At 33.4% G+C, this 21663-nt stretch overlaps 3 protein-coding genes across 3 annotated transcripts; 1 reads left to right on the forward strand and 2 right to left on the reverse strand.

The window, feature by feature from the left end:
- Window positions 1–5502: 5502 nt before the first annotated feature.
- Window positions 5503–6177, reverse strand: LOC142532399 (uncharacterized). Its single transcript, XM_075638708.1, has one exon. It carries the CDS (start codon window positions 6175–6177, stop codon window positions 5503–5505), a length of 675 nt encoding a protein of 224 aa, XP_075494823.1.
- A 45-nt stretch (window positions 6178–6222) lies between these two features.
- LOC142532401 (uncharacterized) lies at window positions 6223–6759 on the reverse strand. The gene has a single exon (XM_075638709.1). The coding sequence runs from the start codon at window positions 6757–6759 to the stop codon at window positions 6223–6225; it is 537 nt and encodes a 178-aa protein (XP_075494824.1).
- Window positions 6760–19224: 12465 nt separating this feature from the next.
- Window positions 19225–20984, forward strand: LOC142533870 (uncharacterized). Its single transcript, XM_075640783.1, has one exon. It carries the CDS (start codon window positions 19479–19481, stop codon window positions 20763–20765), a length of 1287 nt encoding a protein of 428 aa, XP_075496898.1. The 5' UTR covers window positions 19225–19478; the 3' UTR covers window positions 20766–20984.
- The last annotated feature ends 679 nt before the right edge of the window (window positions 20985–21663 follow it).

The raw sequence follows: 21663 nt of genomic DNA on the forward strand, positions 1-21663 counted from the left end.
GTTATGCTATAAACAAGAAACCATATTGTTGCTTGATTTTTTTTTGCTCAATTGTACAATTTCAAGTTTTAACATATGAATGGGCATGGATGTCGTCTATAGTGAATAATTTGAAATTACACTAAGTACTATATTTATTGTTTGATACTTGATTTTTTTATAGGAATATTGGACTCAATATTAGATAATAATTTCTATTCGTCTCTTAGGAATAATTCTCTTAAGGGTTTCAATGGAGTTATAGGTCTTTCGAACTAAAACACACACACATTGTATTTTCATATATCTTATTCAAATCCCTTCTTTCGAGTTATAGTTTTTGAACATGAAATAATTCAATCTATGATCAATAAATTGAAAACATTAAACAATGGAAACACAAATTATAAATCGAACGAAGAATTCAAATATATAAATCAAAATATCAAAAACATAATATCAATTCCAAATACTTCGTTCATCTAGACAATAGCAATGCATGTTTTTCCACAAAATCATCAAACTAAACATCTAAGAAAAATAAGAAATAAGAAGGAAGATTGAAGATGTTACTTCGTCCTCGGATACCGCCTTCTCCGTCTTTGTATCAAGATATCTTGCTTTCTGATGTTCTCTCATGTCCATCAGTCGTCCTCTCAATATTTTTCTTTCACTTAAGTACCATTTGGTACCATAGATGAAAATGGAATGAGCCATGCACACTTTTTTACTCTTCTTATGTAATTGTCTCATTTTTTGGTTAATCTAATTTCATCTAATGGCCCATGATCTCATTGCATATGGACCGGATGTAACATCACTCCTAGCCCATGTGATGAGGGCTTGATTCACTTGAGATGCGTGGAATTTTACGAATATAACCCTTTTTCCCCACAATTATTTGCAATTGACAAAGTTATGCAAGACATTATAAAATACTAAACATAATAATCCTAAAAAAAAAAAAAAAAAAAAAAACTTACGAAACAACCTATTATTCATCTCTATATATTACTTATTAGTAAGTCTCTTTTGAGTCGGTTTCAAGAATATTTATCTGTGAGACGGGTCAAATCTAATGATATTTACAATAAAAAGTAATACTTTTAGCATAGAAAGTAAAACTTTTTAATGGATGACCCAAATAAGATACTCGTCTCAAAAAATACGACACGTGAAACCGTCCAATACAAGTTTTTGACATTACTTATCTATATCTTGTCATATTCTTATCATACTTGTAGTCATCTTTCATTTATCTCATCCATAACATCAAAGGATACTTTAAACTATTAAGTTACATAAGTTTCCCGTCTTTGTAATTGCTAACTAACTTGATCAGCGTCGAAGCTGTATCCCTGAGGAAATATCTGATCCTCCCTCACCTCTTTGTTTGTGTTTTCAGGTAGTAATCTGACCACGAAATCAAAGTATTTAGGATCATGTTTGCGAAAAATTCACGCCACAACCTATATTAGTGTCATATTCCAATAGTTTAACCAGAACTCCCTATATTGGTATTTTACGTGAAATAGCAATCATGTGTTCGAAAATATAACCTAACATGATCTCTGTGTGTGTGTGTGTGTGCAAACTTGTCATATATATATATATATATATATATATATAGAGGTCGGCCTCAAATTTAAAGAAAACATGGTTTTCATGAAATAAGACAAAATATGTGAATGCCTATTATTATCTGGCCCAGCTATTATTTAGGTATCTATCAAACATGGTGGATTATACTTTGGACACGAAGGTAAGAAAAAGATGCTTTCGATTATTCGGCAACATATTAATTATATATTGTGAAAAAAATCACAGAAAATAATGTTTACTCGTCGAAATAATTATTGTAGATCATACTCACTTATTTGATATATAATTTAATATTTTTTTATCACATTCAATATGTGAATGTCACCTTATTGGTGACACAGAAATTGACATGGATTGATCTTTCACTTTTATCCGTTTTTTACACGTTCTCTTATTATTTTGCCGTGATAATTTTATTTAATATCAATTAATTGTTGACCTTTTTTAAAAAAAACTAGATTCTATGATGGCAAGTAACATCATTGGGGTTTTTTTTTTTTAAATAATTTAAATTTAAATTTTTTTTTCAAAAAGAATTGAAGAAAAAAAAACATTGCAGTTCTACTGCAATCTGCGCTTACCAAACGCGGACGCTGCTCCACGTGAGCAGCGTCCGCGCTTGGTAAGCACGGACGTTTCTCCACGTAGGAGCGTCGCGGACGCTGCTCCACCTCCCACGTGTCACTATTCCATTCGTCCAATCTTTATCTATGTCCGATTCCTTCTTTTTTCCTCATATTCTTTTTCTTTCCTCCTCTTATCTTTGCCCTCTCATTCTCCCATTTCTCAGTTTGTAAATTCATCGCAGAAATTTTTTTTTACACGAAGTTGAGAAGATCTACAGCATAATTCAGAATGACAGATAATCGAAATCCAAAAGATCCTAGTGTCCTCTATTTACAAGCGACACATATGTCATCAAGAGTGTCTTCGTTAACCGTTGATGATATTGTCAAAGTGAAGAAGTCAGACAATTTGACTTTGGAAGTTATATACTGATAATTACTTTCACAGGCGTGTACTAGCATATTTAAATCATATGGGTTTTTATGGAGTTTTAGAATGTGGGATCACAAGTTCTTGATAATCATTTGATTACTGCGCTTGTTGAACGTTGGCGACGCGAGACACACACGTTTCATTTTACATGTGGTGAAGCAACAGTGACATTACAAGATGTTTCAATCATATAGGGTCTAACAATTGATGGTGAAGCAGTAACTAGAGTAGATGTATCACATAAAGTTGAGGAATGACAACATATATGTTTGGATATGTTGGGATTTTTGCCATCATCAAAATATTTGAAAGGTGGTCATCTGTCTATGACTGCACTACACGATCATTGTATATCTAACCTTGTTAATGATGAAACTTTAGAAGTAGATGTTGTGAAATTTAGTCGTTGTGTTGCGTTAATGATTATTGGAGGAATAATGTTCCCTGACTATTAAGGAGGGTCATGTAGACTAATATTTTTACAACTGCTACGAGATGTTGATAACGTGAAGTCTTATAATTGGGGTAGTGCAGTTTTAGCATTTCTATACCGTGACTTGTGTAACGCGTCACGTATAGAGAAGACTACAATGGCTCGACCTTTATATATCCTGCAGGTACCATTAATGTGATGTGATTATTTAACACAATATTTTAGTAAATGTTAATTGTTTTTTATTATTATAAGCAGTTATGGGCATGGAGCAGGATTAAATGTGTTAACCCCGATCGAGATGGGTTAACATTAGTTGTACCTCCCGTTGATCCGGATGGTTTTATTCCAGTTTTTCCATATAGTGCACGGTAATATTTAAAAATTATGGTGGTAATATCATATATATCTTGTATATTTTCTTGATATGCTAATTTTTTTTTAAATTGTAGGTGGAAATATGGATTTAGTTACACACATTCGCCAACACATTCTGTAAGAATTATAAGGGATTCTCTAGATCGTATGAATAATAATGAGGTATTATAGAATGTTAATACGTAATAGTGATTACACGAAGACTATTTTGTTTTGATTGAAACGGTATTTATTTTTTTTCAGTTTAATTGGAGCGTATACCAGAAAAATGACATAGATGTGAAGACGATTATTGATTCATACGACAACAGAATATGGCGATATGTTTGTCCCCTTGTATGCTTTGACATCGTGGAGATGCATCGTCCTAATCGGGTAATGCGACAATTTCGAAGACGACAATCAATTCCAGGGTCTGCCGTCGACAATGACGATATTCATAATATCACGAGAATAGGACATCGAAACACCCATTGGAGAGATTATCATAGGAATTCAATTGAGTTGTGGAATAATAGGCTGAGATATGTTTTTAAAGGGGTGCGACACGGGCGATCGATGCAAACTGACGAAGACTACTTCCAATGGTACAATCGAATAACTGTGCGTACCATATCACCTGCAATTACTATCGTTGGTTTTCAACCACATCCGTACAATACTTTTGTTGGAGAAATTAATGTACAACAAACTTTTGTTGGCCCATCGTTGTCTGCAGCATGGACTCGATATATGTGAAATGTTCATTGTTGTTCAAGTTAACTTGTTCCTGATGAGCCATGAAGGCAAGAGTCTCATCTACTTTGTCGTTTAGGGTCCGTCTGTGGGGTTGTGGGCGACGCGGGGCGACGGTGCTTGATCCACCTGTATCTTCCTCATTCGTCATGAAGTCTAGCTGTCGTTTAGCGTATTTTCGCTGCAAGTCCTGTCCACAAATGTGCTTCATTGGTTGCAGTCACTCTTCATCATCACGGAACACAACCTCAGCCATCGCACACAACTCTGATATGATACTGAGAAAGAAAAGCCCGATGTATCTATTATGAACGCTCATCAAAATCTGAGAATTGATAAGCTTTCCCACATTGATTGGGTAACCCTGAGATAAAGCATATAGCACCACGGCCCCCTCCTTTTGTACTTCACTTTTGTGTGAGACGGGCATCATTCTACTTGCCAAAAACAAATACCAAAGAGCATTATCGACCGTCGGATATTTTTCATCAAAACAACTCGGTGACCCACCAACTGGTTTCCAGATCGCCCCAGGATGACACAGGGTGTCGATTATCACAGTATAATCAGGGTTAGCAACCAAAGCCTGGAAGGCGGAATCATCGACCTCGGGCGTTTCTAAAAAAGCATTGATTATACCCGAATCAAATGACACAAGTTTACCTCGGACAAATGCCTTAGCATCCGTCCTCTCACCCGCATTTGCATAAAATTCTCGTACCACCGATACCACTGCCGCTTTCGGTTGAGATCCAAATTTTTCCCATCTACGTCTCTCCAACCCAACAAGAGGCCCAACGTATCGATCCTACCTTTGTCTACGAAATCCCGCTCGGTAATCGGGTTTCTATTAATTTTGGCATGTTCATACCGAGCCTGCGCCGCATCACTAACAAATCGATTTCTATCAAACGAAGAAGAAGAGCCGGGATTTTCTTTCACCTTCTTGGGAGCCATGGTTTGAGAATGAAATGAGGATTTGAGAATTTGTTTTGAGAATGAGATAAGGAAAAGGGGAAGAGGAAAGATAAATGAGAGAGATTTGGAGAGTGATGGTTTTGAGATAAGGAGATAAGGATAAGAGGAAGAGGAAATATAAAGGAAAGGGAAAGGGAAAGGGAAGGGGAAGGAAAAGAAGAGTGGGGAAGGAAATGCTCGCGCCCGAGCGATAATTTGTTACCGTTCGAGCGCCAGCTGTGCGCTGGAAAATTTTTAAAATAACAAAAGTTTTACTTCCGACATAAAGTAAAAAATATCAAAGTAAAAAAGAGGTAAATAAATAATTTCTCATACAACATATCAACTAATATTACAATTTAATAAAATAATTCATCGATGTTGTCTCTGTCTTGAAACAGTTGTGTCCATCTCATTTCTCAATCAAGTTGTTCTATCTCTACCAACTCTTCTTTTTCACGTCTAACAGGGTTGTGGTGCAGTTCGAAAGTTGGAGGATCCCAGTAGCGCTCATCTGCAAGAGGTTGAAATCTGCCTTCGTAAGTCGCTAAGTACTCAGATATGTTATACCATGGCTGCACAAGTGTCGTGGGATCCAACGAGTACCACTTTGCGGTACAAATAACATGGGAACATTGTATGCCAAAAATCGTCCATTTACCACATGAACAATCCATCGTTGATAACTTGACCACCTGCATATGTTGGCCACGACTTGGTCTTCCTACAGTTGCAACCGAAGCACTTTGCTCACGAACATCAAATTTGGCAACACGATGTTCAGTAGATTTTCTCGCCCACTTGTCATACTTCCGACATGCATAATCTGACCACAGCTGATTTTCCTGAACCATACGACCACCTGTACTCACACATGCAATAAAATATTGTACGCACCTCAGAAGTGTCAAGTGTAGTATGGCAGATATAGGAAGTCTACGAGCACCCTTCAACACACTATTTAAACACTCCGACATATTGGTTGTCATCACCCCACGACGCCAACCACCGTCATGAGCCAAACTCCATTTTTCTTTCTCAATTCCAGCCAAATATCGGTGCACCAAAATATTTTTAGGCTTGATTGCCTCCATTATTGATTCAAACTTACAAATTTGATTTTGTGTGCCTGCCGCCCATCATAAATCTTTCAGATGCACGTCTTTGAATTTAGTGTTAAAGTTTGAACACACGTGTCTCAAAAAAAAACGATGCACACCGTGTGGAGGTTGAAAATATGCTAGCTCTGCAGTTGCGCGCACGATTCCCTTATGTCTATCAGAAATAAGACACACGCCACTTTCACCACGAACAACATGTCTTCCTAGGTTCTCCAAGAACCATTTCCAAGAATATGTTATTTCTTCATCCACAATAGCAAATGCTAGCGGTAGAACCTGATTGTTCCCATCCAGAGTGACACCGATCAACATTTTGTGCTTGTATTTGGTATACAAGTGTGTACCATCAACACTAATTATTTTTTGACAATGCCGAAACCCATCAACACATGGCCTGAATGCCCAGAAAACATAGTTCAGTATCTTACTCATTTCATTGTTGTCTCTGAGATGCTTCCATTCCACAACTGTTCCCGGATTATATTTGGAAAGAGCACACATATATTTTGGAAGTAATTGAACGGAGCTCTCCCATGCACCATAAGCAATTTCCATAGCACGTTTCAAACTTCGTCATGCCTTCGTGTACGAGATTTGATATCCATATTTATCTTTCACATTTCGATGATATACTTAATCTCGTACGAAGGATCACAACGAACAACGAACAACAGCGTATGTGCATTATAAACTGTAAAGCATCGTCATCAACGAGATTGACTTGAATTTCATGCCAAGATGCTCTCTCCATGAATGAATACTTTGTTGACATCTTCAGAGAAAAATTCGCTGGATCGATTGCTAATATTTTATGCAGAACTTCAACTAAATCCATCAAATTAATAGATCGTAATACTCGTATCGGTCTAAAAAATGGAATGCTATATTCAATCGATCCATTATCGCTAACTACATGACCACCAAAATATAAAAGTACGTCGATATTAGACATTTTGCCAAAGAAAATTGAGAGAAAAATTAGGAGAAAGTTGATAACTCATTCGTTCAATTTTTCATCAATTATATAGGAGAAGAAATGTGAAGATTCATATTTGAATTATTGGTCTTCACGTGATTTTTCAGAGTCTCAGCTTTCACGTGAAAATAATTTTCAGGCAGCGAATGGTACGTAAACGAAATGAGCGGACAATAAAAATCGAAAAAATTTTAAAAAAAAGAAATATCATAAGCGCGGATGCTCTTACGTGACCAAGCGCGGACGCTGCTCCACGTGAGCACCGTCCGCGCTTGATAAGCGCGGATTGCAGTAGAATTGCAATGTTTTTTTTTTTAAATTATTTTTGAAAAAAATTTTAAATTTAAATTGCTTTTAAAAAAAACCCAACATCATTGCTTTCAATCTCGCGTCAATTTTGATATGTTCTCCTGGACAAGTTGGTTTTTTTTCCTGGGAAATTGCAATTTTAATCGAAATATCGAAAACCATAAAATATCATATGTTAAATAAAATTATATTTGACGTTCTTCTGATAATAAATTAAACACGATTTCTTTGTTAACATAATAATAATAATAATTATTATTAAAGACCATTGTTATTGTTATAGAAGTAACATTTGAAATCGCAAGATAGTAAATTTTTTATGATCAGATATAGTTTATTACTATTGAATTCATAGTAATTTTTTTAAATCTACTTTATATTTACCTCATTATGAAACATATTTCCAGTAATGGTTAACTCGAATTAGTTATCATTCTGTGTGTGTGTGTGTGTGTCTATGTGTGTGTGTGTGTCTATATATATATCATGACATCATTATATTAATATATAATTTTGGGTTTCCTTAAAATATCCTCCATATTATCAAACTAAACATGATTTTACTATATTATCTTTTCACTAACAAATCACTTTGCATCTTATTTATTATCTTTTATCATTTCAATTTTAAAAATTGAATATATCATTTCCTCTTCAAAAAAGTGATAAATTTATTTTAAAATAATAGTGAAAAAGGTTTATTTCTATTATTTTTTTACAGATTACACTCATAACGTGTGCCACGACTCTCTAGTATATATAGCCATTCAGCTATATGTTAATGTGTGCATATATATAGACAACCTCTAGGCATGACGATTACAGTTGATAGAGTATTAAATTGCACCTTCTAAGAAAAAACTAAGATTAATTATGTCATAAGCTGGTTAAAGAAAACATACATATTGTTAATAATAATAATTAAGGAGCCTTAATTAAGGATGCTTTAATAATTTAGCTAGAAAATTTGGTTGTCCAGCAAATTGCTAGTTTGAAGTTTAAACAGTACTATCTATCTATAAGACCCTGCATGCAAGCCCCGAGCTTTAAAAGAAATTAAATTTAAACGGGAAAATCATATTTTTCAGTCTAGTAATTTGCATTTTTTTTTTACTTTTTATCATGTAAACAATGAATTTTTTTTTTAACTTTTTTTACCCGAGTTTATCATGTTTTCCGATAAAAAATGAAAAAAAATACAAGTTAAAGGATCAAAAATGAAAATCAAAATACAAGTTAAAAGACTAAAAACGAAAATTAATCATACCATGACTAAAAATGAAAAAAAAAATGCAAGTTACAAGACTTAAAATGCAAATTTACCGTTAACATAACTAAAAATAGAAAACAAATATAAATTACATGACCAAAAATATAATTTTACTATTTAAACAGTGACAACGACCGTCTGATATATACAAAAAAAGTATTTTAAATCACGTAATCCAAACATAATTGAGAATTCAATAATCGTTAGCATATAACGCATTTAAAATTCACGACTCTAAATCCCTCGATCCAAATGCACACTCAGTATAACTAGATACAAGCACTATATATAAATCATATCTCTTGTAGTCTTTATACTTAACATTTTACCATTTGAATCCTATATAATTAATTCCATGGTAATAAATTAAATAAAAGGACAGTTAAAATATCTGAATATGGGATGAAGGTAAATAGTAAGTTTTTTATATATCGAAAGCGACGTAGAGTCAATGAAACATGGTATTAAATGAAAATAAAGGGAATTAATTACTGCAGGTTCAAATTATTGTCCTACCCTTAGCATTTAGGCATGGGGGGGACGCCTACACACCCATCCATATTCATTTCCGTATGAGATTTAATAATCTGTCAAAGGGTTCCACACTAGATCTATATCTCTCTAGCTTTTGTTTATAATTTTATTAGAAAATTCATAATCTTTCTCATTAATTTAATATAGGCAAAAACTTGTGTGACACGATCTCACGGGTCGTATTTTGTGAGATAGATCTCTTATTTGGGTCATCCATAAAAAAATATTACTTTTTATGCTAAGAATACTATTTTTTCATTGTGCATATCAGTAGAGTTGACCCGTCTCACATATAAAAATTCATGAGATCGTCTCACAAGAAATCTACTCTATAATATATCACATCTGTCTCAAATATACAAGTTGTATTTTCATTATCGACTGTCCCAATGAAGATTGGATTGATGATAATATAGAATAAAAATGAAAAGTGTTCAAAATTGTTTGAATGGGCTAAACTCTAAACTTCCATATATATATATATATATATATATATATATATATATATATTGAAATAATGTGATGTGATCTCGTTGAAATGGGTGAGCCGGGTACGGGGCTCCAACGGACCAAATCAATAATTTATAGTGTTTGGGAATTTGAGTGAAGATAATGGCTTAGATCAACACCTGCAAACAAGAAAGTAACTCGTGAATGGGCGCCGGAGGGATGTTCGGCGTGGCTACTCCGATGCTTAAGTCAGCAGGCTTTTAGATGAACACAAGCAATATTTGAGGGAAAATATGTAAGTGCTTTTAGTTCAAATATTTCAGAATCATTAAATGACTTTAATACCTGCTATTTATTGTGGAAGAATGGGTGGTTACCTCGATTATCACACCACCTACTAAGTCGGTTTACCATACTAGCTTCTGATGACTTCTCGGACACTCCAAATCCAAGTGGTTCTGACAGATTAGACTGCCTGTATCGATCACACTCGAGTGTGGTGCAATTCTCGAGGTGGCCTGGGTAGTTGGTTGCCTGGGTACCTGTATGAGAGACCGGGTGGAGAAAAAGTACCCGGCCAGTTGGCTTCTGATCCGGGCTATTCAACCGGGTCATCATTAACCCGGAAATTGGTCATCATTAACCCGGACCTTTACAGGGGTATCATAATGCATTGAGAGTTTGAATAACTTAATAGTGGTAATAATTATATTAGTCATTGCATGCTCGAAACTGCAAAGATTTATTATCTACCTAGTCAAACTTTATTTAAGGAGGTTGAAACATCTTTAAATTCAAGTCAAAGAAATTTTTTCCAGAAAATATTAATAATTTTTATTTTTTTAAATGATCTTATGAATTATTGTCGTAATTTTCGGTCAAATTATTAGACATTTATATTATATAATTCATTTAATCATAAATAACAAAATAAAAAACATACTATTTTATTTTGTAAATCTACTCCCTTGGTAGTAACTGGAAAGAAAAATGAATGTTTTACGGGAGGAAAAACAAAACCAACATAACTCAGGATTTGTTATATTCTTTCTATTTTGGGTATATATTATTTATTTTTTGGAAAATATAATTTTCAGTTTACTTATCAAATCATGTCAATATTCTTTCTATTTTGGGTATATATTATTTATTTGTTGGAAAATATAATTTTCAGTTTACATATCATATTTATTTTTTGGAAAATATAATTTTCAGTTTACATATCAAATCATGTCAACATTATTCGATAAAATTACATGAAAGCTTAAAAAAGCCATGTTTATATTATTATAAAAATGAAGAAAATATAAATTAAGTAAATAAAAAAGCCAAAAACTTGTGTGAGACGGTCTCACGAGCCGTATTTTATGAGATAGATCTCTTATTTGGGTTATCCATGAAAAAATATTACTTTTTATGCTAATAATATTACTTTTTATTGTGAATATCGGTAGAATTGACTCGTCTCACAGATAAAAATTCGTGAGACCGTCTTACAAGATATCTACTCAATAAAAAATAAATAATTTTTTATTTTATTTTCAGTGATAAAAAAAAATTATTCCGTAAAAAACAAGTGGACAATGGGCATCCATATATTGGTATGATAATTCCCAATCAGTAGTTACCTACTCTTTGCAGGAGGCCCACAATTAAAACCTCTGCATCTTTCATTCAGTGCTCGTTTTATCTGCAAGAAATTTCAAATATGTTAGATCCCGACAAAAGAAATATTCAATTTTTGAAATAAATTAGATGATTTTGGGGGGAAATTAATTCTTTTTAATGAACTAAAAATGTAAAAATATCAAATATAACAACAAATGTTTGTCGTTTTACTAAAATTTAAAGTTATTGATCGTTTTACTAAAATCTATAGTTATTGATATCGATGTAATAGAGACAATTATCACATCATAATATTAAATATCAAATTGAAGATACATATAAAGACATGTTTTAATTAAACTTCTTTTAATGTTGTTTTTCTTTTTTTCCTCTCTTTTTTCTTTTGACGTTCTTTCGATTTCGAGTACTAGCTACCGAATGATATGTCACATATACGGTGAGATAGTTTCTATACATTTCAGCATATTATTCTATCATGTATAAAACCAAAATCTCCGAAACCAAATAACACCAAAATAACCAAAACGGAAACCAAAATCAATTTGAACCCAAAAGCATGGAACAATTTTAGTTCAAATCAAGTTTTTTTCAATTATAGTTTTTATATTTAATTAAAAATTTGAGCAACACTTGAAAATTTTAGCAACTTTTCATTAAAAAAATTGGATAATAAAAAGATTGTATAACAATGAAATTTTTTCAATTTTTTACTTGGCTTAATTTCGATCGGGTTATTAGTTTAGATTAACCGTAGGAAACGTTTATTCTTCTATTTCAACTTCATCAATATATTGGAATGTACAAACCTGAAATACAACCAAACGTTTCCGTTTTGAACTTCTCGTTACACAAATTGCAATTTTTGTAATTTTAATATGCCATCTTTCTATTTTTTTCTTCGAATTTTGTTAAGATTGAGACTTTGACAATCCCAAAAGTTAGTTCAAAGGAGAAAGATTGTTCAAGCTCATACGTGCAACTCCTAGGAATTTTATCCAACCGATGTTGGATAATTAACACACCTACCTCACGTCCATGAATGAACATCTGAAGCGTGTATTTTACGAATAATCCAACTATAGGCATAATTGGTGACCCAACTGTTGGATCTCGGTTTTCTACACGCCCAAACGCAGCGGAAGTTTTAAAATTTTTATTTATTTTGACAATCAAAATATGTTTTGCTTTGGGCGCTCGTATGATTTAAACAAAAACATTCATAGGGTGTTGTAATTATACCTTTAGTGAATAGATCACTTGGCACCAACTAATCCGGTATAAACGGATCAGCTCTTGATGAATCCCTACGAACTTTCTTCAAGGGACTCCTTGTTTGATCCTTCTATCAAGTCCACGACTGGATGGTTTGATCCTTTTCTAATTTGCACTAGAAAATTAGAAGAAGTTTTTCAAAGAGATAGAACACGGATTTGGTTCAAAACCCTTTTTGAGAGCAATCATCATGGCGATGGAGACTTTCTCCTTGTTCGATAACTTTTTAAAAACTTCGGTGATTTTTTTGATAAAATTCGAATGAGAATCATCCAATAAGAATAATAAAATCTATTATCCTTTTCCTAATCCACCCTTAACTTAATTAATCAAATTAACTAAGTTAATTAAGGATTCTCAAAATATCTCATATCTTTTCCTTTCCATATCACCGAAACAAGTTTAGAAAATTTGTGGTCTCTTGGAGGCTAGGGTTATAGCTTACTTATCCTATTTATAATTAAGCTATGACCTTAATGCACATAAAATAATACATGGGTCTTTTAATTAACATTAATGAGCTTGATTAATTAATTGGGCTAGTTCAACTAGTTTATTTAATTAATCAAGGTTCATTAATAACTTTAATTATTTAATATGTTTGAATTGTACTACTACAAGCCCATTAAACATATCACCCACTATATTTAATTTAATAATTAATAAACTCAACATTTGAGTTTAATAATTTAAATCCCTTATAAATTCAAATGTTGAATTTATTATTTAAATTATAAATTCAACTCCTTGAATTTTATCACCTCCAAAATTTAATATTTAATAAACTCAATTTTTGAGTTTAATAAATTAAATTCTCAAATTTTATAAATTCAACTCCTTCAATTTATTCTCTCAAAATTTAATTATCATAAATTCAACTCCTTGAATTTACTATATAATATAAATTCAACTTCTTGAATTTATTCTCTCAACGTGTTCAGAGATACAGCTAACCGTGAGTTCACAACTCTTTGTGATTCAAGACATAATCCTTTATTCGGGCTTACCCTAGTTAGCCACATTCTTTTCATCAACACCTTGATGAAGAATGTCAGAACTCATTTCTGATTGCATCCATCGGATCATGGTAAGAGCGTTTAGTAGCATCGCCCCATGATCCCCTAGGTATCACTGATAGTGCCTGCAAGAACCAGTCGATTATGATTTACGTACAGTACGGTCCCTTCATCTCATATATCCCGATCGAATCTGCAACCATTGGTTCATCGAGGGTTGCATATTAATTCAATAACTATGTGATAACTATAATAGTGGCATCGCGTGTACTATTTGAGAACTCCTTCTCTAACGTACATCTCATACACTGGCAAGAGATTCCATGCACTATTATTTCATCAGATCACACAGGATATCCACACCCGTAGGTGAGCGGTGAATCCCCGACTACAATGCACTGGCTCCTATATGTGTCGCAACTCTACCCAACCTCGCCACCTGATGACTCTCCTGGAGCCGGTAAACGAGTCAAATCACAGCCCTAGCATATAGAGCCTCAGTGTTGTCCCGGGTCGTAAGGACTAATGGTGTACAATCATAACCACGGACTTATCCTCTTGATGAATGATAACCACTTGGAAAGTCCGAGGGAGGGATGTTCGGTATAATCATCATATGACTACCCATCTGCATGTTTGGACATCTCCATGCCCTTACCAAGAAACGCAGTACACAACATCACATATGCTAGTCTCGAGCTCAAGCGACCTTTATCCATGTTTTAGGCGGCTGAATCGACTAGGAACGAATTTAGAATATGCAGTGTTTACAAATGAGTTTCAACATCGAATTACGATTCATTTGTATTAAAGCATAATCAAGGACTTTATCTATGCTGATCACATGGGTATACAGATAAAGTATAACGAAACCATTAAAAGTTAAATTATATTAAAATAAAGATTGTTTATTTCACTTGAGTCAATAAATTCCCTAGCCAACCGTTGGCTTGCAGGGCATCTACTCTAACACCAACTATAAGCAGCCAACACATAACGGTAGAGCTTTGATACCATGTTAAGATTGAGATTTAGATCTAACTCAATTTCAAAAGCTAGCTCAATGGAGGTGGATTATTCAAGTCCATATATGCAACTCCCAGAGATTTTATCTTACTTATATGGGATAACTAACAAATTTTAATCATTTTCTCATTTGAAATTGATGTGACACCGACATAAAACTAAACGAAATATCAAAATTGCCAAAACAAAATGAAAAATACACCAATAAAACTCTTTTTTTTTTCTTTTTCTTTTTCTATCAAAGAGGTGAACGTACATTGCCCCTAAGAATAATCTCTTGCCAGTTTTTTAGTCAGAAATTACTTTTTTAATTACATTTTCTCTTGGGAAGTAATCAACTTGGGGAAGTCAATTGGACCACCAGAAAAACTGATGCCGGTCCGATCCAATAAAATCAAGCCCGGAGGCCGGAATGGAAATTTTGTCCACGCACATCCCTTCATTTCACCGTATTTGCCGCTTATTTTGTTTTAATTAATTGCAAAATCAACCCTCCATTCCATCCATTTGAGAAATTAAGTTAATTTAAGTGCCCATACTTATTTAATGTTAGATAATGATATAATTTATACTTTACTATTAAATTTAATCAAATGATAATATAACATTGAAATCGAGCCATTCATATTTCTTATTCCTCATTTATTGACTTGTTAATGACATCAACTTGTTAACTAAATACACCGATCCAATTCAATTTAGAACATCTATTGAATATAAAATTGATTTTAAACTAAAATTTGTTTAACTAAGAATGAACTCATAAATTTTATTTATTACTTAATTTGAAACTTAATTATCATAAACTTGTAGAATGTTGAAGTTAACCTCCTCACAAATTTCAACTAAAAAACTGTTATTGTGAAATTAAGAAAATTACAATCAAAAAGCAATTGCATAAAAATTTATTCAAGGAAGCTATTAACAATGACTGAAAATAGAAGTGAAATGACTACATACAATAAAGATAAAATTACAAATTTTTGTTTTATATGGTTATTTCTTTGATATATCGATCATCTACGTTATCAAATTTGAGTCTTAGCATTATATATTTCATTTTTCACAATTTTGTTCATTTTTCTTTGGGAGGTCTGAGATGACACTAAACATGTCAGTACCACATCAACGTCGTATTATTGTCACATCATTGTCACCTAAGAAAAATGAATAAATTGTCAAAAAAAAAAAAAATAAACTAAAACTGAAATTTAATAATATTGAGGACTCAAACCACAAGAAAACAAACATAGAAGTTCAAAACAAAATATATCAAATGAAAGGCTTAAATTTAAGCATATACACGACAACAATTGAAGCACGGAAATGAAAAGATGTTATGAAATATTGAGGATATTTTAGCTACTAAGACACCGTTTAGTTCGAATAATGAGATTTTGAATGGTGTATAATATAATGATTTATAACTATAATCTTTTATAAAACTTGAATCAAACGTAAGATGAACAAATATTTGTAATCAATTAATGTCTTATACCCATACACAGAATGATGTCTTAAAAATGTTTTTATTTTGAGAAATTGATATGTCTATAACAGAGCAAAAACTTGTGTGAGACGGTCTCACGTGTCGTATTTTGTGAGACAGTTCTCTTATTTGAGTCATTCATGAAAAAATATTACTTTTTATACTAAGAGTATTACTTTTTATTGTGAATATCGGTAGGGTTGACCCGTCTCACAGATAAAAATTCACGAGACCGTCTCACAAAAGATCTACTCCTCCAATAGAGCAAGTTTAATAAGTATGATCAAATGTAATTAATCGTGGAAATGTGACCTGTATAATGTTTTGGGATTAATGCATATGATTTTGTTAAAAAGATTTAAATATTTTGAAAAATAACAAAATTAAAATTTTGATCTCTTTATCAATTCATCCAAATAAATCAAATGAATCTGAAATCAAATCCAAGGTTTCAAAAAGTATATATGTCCTCAGCCTCAATTTTCGTATAAGAATTCAAATCCATGGGCTCACGTTAAAATTTGGTCACTCGGCCTAGGGTAAAGGTGCAAATGATTCAAGCTATTCGTGAGTTGCTCGTAAGCAGCTCGATCAAAACTCGAGTCGAGCTCGAATTCGAGTATATTAATTTTTTCAAACCGAGCTCTAGTATTATGATATTCGACCTGACTGCACTCCTACCTAGGGGTGCACACGAGCCGAGTCGAACTCGAGTATCGTACTACTCGAGCTCGACTCAAATTTAATTTTTTAGGCTTGAACTTGACTGAGTATTAAATTTCAAGCTCGAGCTCGAATCATGAAAATATCGAGTTACTCGAGTTCAAGAATCTTAAAAGTGTTAGCAACATAATTTTAGCGTTTAAATTTTATATTTATGTGAACAATAATATATTTAAGTTGTAAAACCCGGGATTCTGTACAAGCGTGATCATATCAGACTAATATCAGATTAATAATTTGATTATGCTAGGATGGTGTAATCTGGGATATTAATATTTAAACCATTCAGAATATAAGATTTGTTTTGAGTTATCTAAGTCGTGTATATAATTTTATCGTGTGGAGAATTTTGAAGCTCTATGGTATTATTTTCGGTACTTGAACTTTTGGGGTGATTAAATCTATCACGATCCAAGGAATTTATTAAGGAATTTCGAAGATTTAGCAGATAAAGGTCTAAGATTTAAGTGGAGATTGAGATACCGGGATAAAAGATTTAAATTTCAAACAATATCACGGATAGATCATGATTTTAGATGAAGATTTGATTCTGAGTTCAAATGCAACTATAACTCTTGATCAAGATTGCAGCCAACCCCTATAAATAGGAGGACCCTATAAGCTCAAAAATCACACCTAAATTCTCACACAAATTTCGAAATTCTCCCTCTAGTCTCCTTAGGAATTTTCGAGCACAGCGAAGCCCTGCCGCCGTCCAGCCAGTGAAGTAGGAATTTCGAAGAACCCTAGCCTTTTTCACGTTTTTTCAAGAATTTAAGGTAAGTGGGCTGTTTTAAATTTCGGTTTTTGGTGCATATGAATTTTCGATTTTTGTTTAAAAATTCGGTCGAGCTCCGTCTCCCGTCTACGTTGTTTTTTTTAAAATCTTGTTGCGTTTATACGTTGACACTGTGAGAATTCCCTGAAAATGGGTGGAATTCCAACATATGGCCCTTAACAGTGGGATAGAACTGTTTTATGGCCTCGCCCCCTTAGAGGATTAAAACTTAGGGACTGACGTCAGTAAACCATGAAAGGTGAAAAATCGCAGTGTTATTATGATATGATTATGATGTTACGATTATGAAAAGCATGCTGTATTTATATGTATGTTTCGAAAATGTTATAAAAAAATGTTTATGTTGTTTTCAATATCCCCCACTTGCTGAGTATTTTCCAAAATACTCACCCCCCTTACAACCTGTCCCAGAGAAATCCGAGGAGGAAATTGAAGAGGAGGAATCAGAACAATTCTGGGGATGGTGATTCTTCGAGATTTAGTGTTAGTCATGTTAGCATTATTTCGAATTTCGTTGTTTTTAATTTCATGTAAAACGCTTCCTTATTAGTTATTTCAGTTGTAAAGACATAAGTTTTTGAGAAATTATGAAATAAACTAGTTTTCGGTTTATACTGTGCTACGAGGCTGGTTGTTTTTAATTGTGTGATTGATAAACAACGCCGATGTCGACTAACCCGGTCTCGGGGCGTGACATAAGTTATATACCATTTTTAAAAATTATATACATATATTTACTCGAGTAGCTTGTGAGTAAAAACAATTAAAACTCGAACTCGACTTGAGTGAAGAATTGTGCTATTCGAACTTGACTTGAGCGAAGTCAAATCAAGCTCGAGTTGAGTTTTGACCGAGTATGTCATGAGCTACTCACGAGTTGCTTTGCTCATTTGCACCCCTACTTGCCAACCTACATTTCATAGTCATGAAGATTATTTGTAAGGGAGTGATTTTGATAATAGACTTCGTGTATATGAAACAAACATGAAAAATGTTAAAATGATCTTATATCTAATTTAATTAATTCCATACTACTAATGTTAAACAGTTAGATACCAAGAGAATTTTCTGGCAACTGATGCGCTAAAGATGTTCCACAGTCAATTGGAATATTCAATTGATATATAAGTCTCAAATAAATTTATGGGATTAACACACTTGATGCAATATCAAAAAGTACTGAATCCACTTGCAATTCCAAATGTAAGTAATATTTACAGTATAGTCAATATAATATAATTAGCTTGTCTATTTCGTGAGACTGTCTCACGTATCTTTATCCGTAAAACAGACCAATCATACTCATATTTACAATAATAAATAAATATTATTTTTGACATAAAAAATAAAATATTTTTTCTCGAGTGACACAAATAGTAGATCTGTATCACAGAATTGAATCGACCACCTCACAAAATTTTTTATGATAATATAAAAGGTTAAAAGTTAAATCTGAGTTCAAATTCAAGGAACCTCAATGTAATTTACATACGTCTATATAGACATCATTTTATTTGGTAAAATCCTACATCAACCACCCTGATCTCTTCTACCACCCTTCCCCTCCATCACCATCACTAAGGTTGGATCAGACCACATTCAAGCCCTAACTTTCATTCATTACCCAAAAAAGGTACAATCTCCAAATTTTTAATTTCTCCTCGAGTTTCATTCTTCTTCATAACGTCGATCTTGTTTCAACCGTAGAAAAAGTTATTCGAATGAGCTCGTCTTAAAAAAGGTTTAAAAGAGACCATAACTGGTGCATTTACAGACATATAATGTTTCCTTCATCAAAGAACGACAACCCTTTCGATTTCTTGTTGAAGAGGTCCTCTTTCCTCTGTGATCAACAAAACCCTAGCTCCAAATTACAAGATGAACCAGTTCCCTTTTTCTTGAACTTTCCTTCTCCGTTTTTCGATGAGCGCGAAATGCCCTTGAATCAGATTTTATCGCAGAGCCAGATCATGGCCGCAAATCATCATCATCATCATGCAGTTGATCAGATTGAGAATCACAATACTGTGACAAAACCGAGTATTGCGGCTTCGAATTCGAATAGGAAAGAAGCTGATCAGGGAATTGATCCTAATGGGATTAATCTTAAACCACCGCGGAGAAGAAATACGAGCGGGGTTCCTCGGAAAAGAACTGGCAAGAAAGACAGACACAGCAAGATTTGCACAGCTCAGGGTATTAGAGACAGAAGGATGAGATTATCCCTCCAAATCGCGCGAAAGTTCTTCGATCTTCAAGACATGTTAGGCTTCGATAAAGCAAGCAAAACCATTGAATGGCTCTTCACGAAATCGAAGAAAGCGATTAAGGAGCTGGAGAAAGATCATCCGCATATTTCTACGAGTGAAGCGAGGAGTGACTCTTTTCTTTCTGAATGTGAAGTCATGTCAGGGCTTGAGGAGATTTCAAACAATGATGTCAAAGAAGGTATGATGATTTCACGGCCGGCTACAAATATCACGGGGCCATCTTGCCTAAACCCAAGCGAGAAAACCGACAAAGGATCGAAAAAAACCGAGTGCAATTCCTCTTTGAGGGAGTCAAGAGACAAGGCAAGAGCAAGGGCAAGGAGCAGAACAAGAGAGAAAATGATGATCAAATGGTGCAACAAATCAAACCCTAATCACGAAAATGAAAATGTCCTCAAGTTAGAGTCTTTGACCAGCAGCTGCCCATTTGAAGGTGTTGAACAAGAATCAAGATCCCATGATCAAGAAAATAAGGTCTCACCTATTATGCCTGATTTCAACTCAATCGTGCAGCAGCTATCATCCGATGAGGGCACGATAGAGAAATTGCTTGGAAATTCAAGAACATCGAGATCTTGCCCTATTTCAGACTACAGTCACTGCTCTGACTCCGTCGCAGGTTGCCTAGATTCCAACGCGCATTTCATGGGATTCCTTGGAAATTGGGATCTTTTCACCACTGACAAAATCACTCCATCACCAAGTCAATATTCAGCAACAAATCAAGTTCCATTTGCAGGTAACCCTATTTCTGTATACTCAGCTATGGCCCCAAATTTTCAACTATTTGATCAATAAGCTTATTTTTATAAGGAAGATTAACTATATTATCCTGCCGGTGTAGCGGTTATGGTTAGTCATGTTATATATGTAAATAATTTCAGGGGTGTTGTGCATTTCAGGCTAGAGATCGAACTTTTGAAATTTGAATCCCTGTAATGTTTTCTTGTATCATTGGAGGTAAAATAAATATATGATATTATTGTATGGTAGCATTCATTAAAACCTATTATGATGACCAACAACTCCTTGATATATAGCTAGCTATATATTGATTTCTTAAATTTTCATAGTTTTTTGGATGGATTTGGGTGATTCTAATAAAGAAATGTGAAGATCCTAGTTTTATGTTTTATATTTTAAAAATAATTTTCATGAAATTTATGTAGAGATTTATTAATCCTCAGAAGGGTTAAATGGAACAAAGTGTTTACAACTTAGAAACTTGTGTACTTGTATACACTAAACTAGGTTTTCAGTTATTATTTATAAAGACATCTGAAAAACATAAATATAGAGGTAAATTAAGACTAATGATTAACAAATCTGAGAAGGTAAATGCACAATAAGAGAGAAACTCATACCATTAATTTTGAAAATTATTGCTGAGAATAATATTCCATTTGCTATATGCATAAGAGAGCTTGCAATTAATTAAATGACTCGAATTATAACTTTGAGTTCATTGTATTGAATGTATACCTATATGTATTGAATTTGTGATGGTAATTTTTTATTGGTTTTAGAAGAAAATTTTCATGAGAATTCCTATTTTATGTCCACTAAGATATGAATTGAGTAAAACTTGTTTCATATGGTTTATCTACAAAGATCTTTGGCCTATAAAATGATTCTGTAGCCTGGTTTATAACTTTATTAATTCACAAGTCTGTTTCTTGTATATATTATGATAGCC

The sequence above is a fragment of the Primulina tabacum genome, chromosome 18 (assembly GCF_025594145.1).
Source record: "Primulina tabacum isolate GXHZ01 chromosome 18, ASM2559414v2, whole genome shotgun sequence".
Taxonomy (NCBI): Eukaryota; Viridiplantae; Streptophyta; class Magnoliopsida; order Lamiales; family Gesneriaceae; genus Primulina; species Primulina tabacum.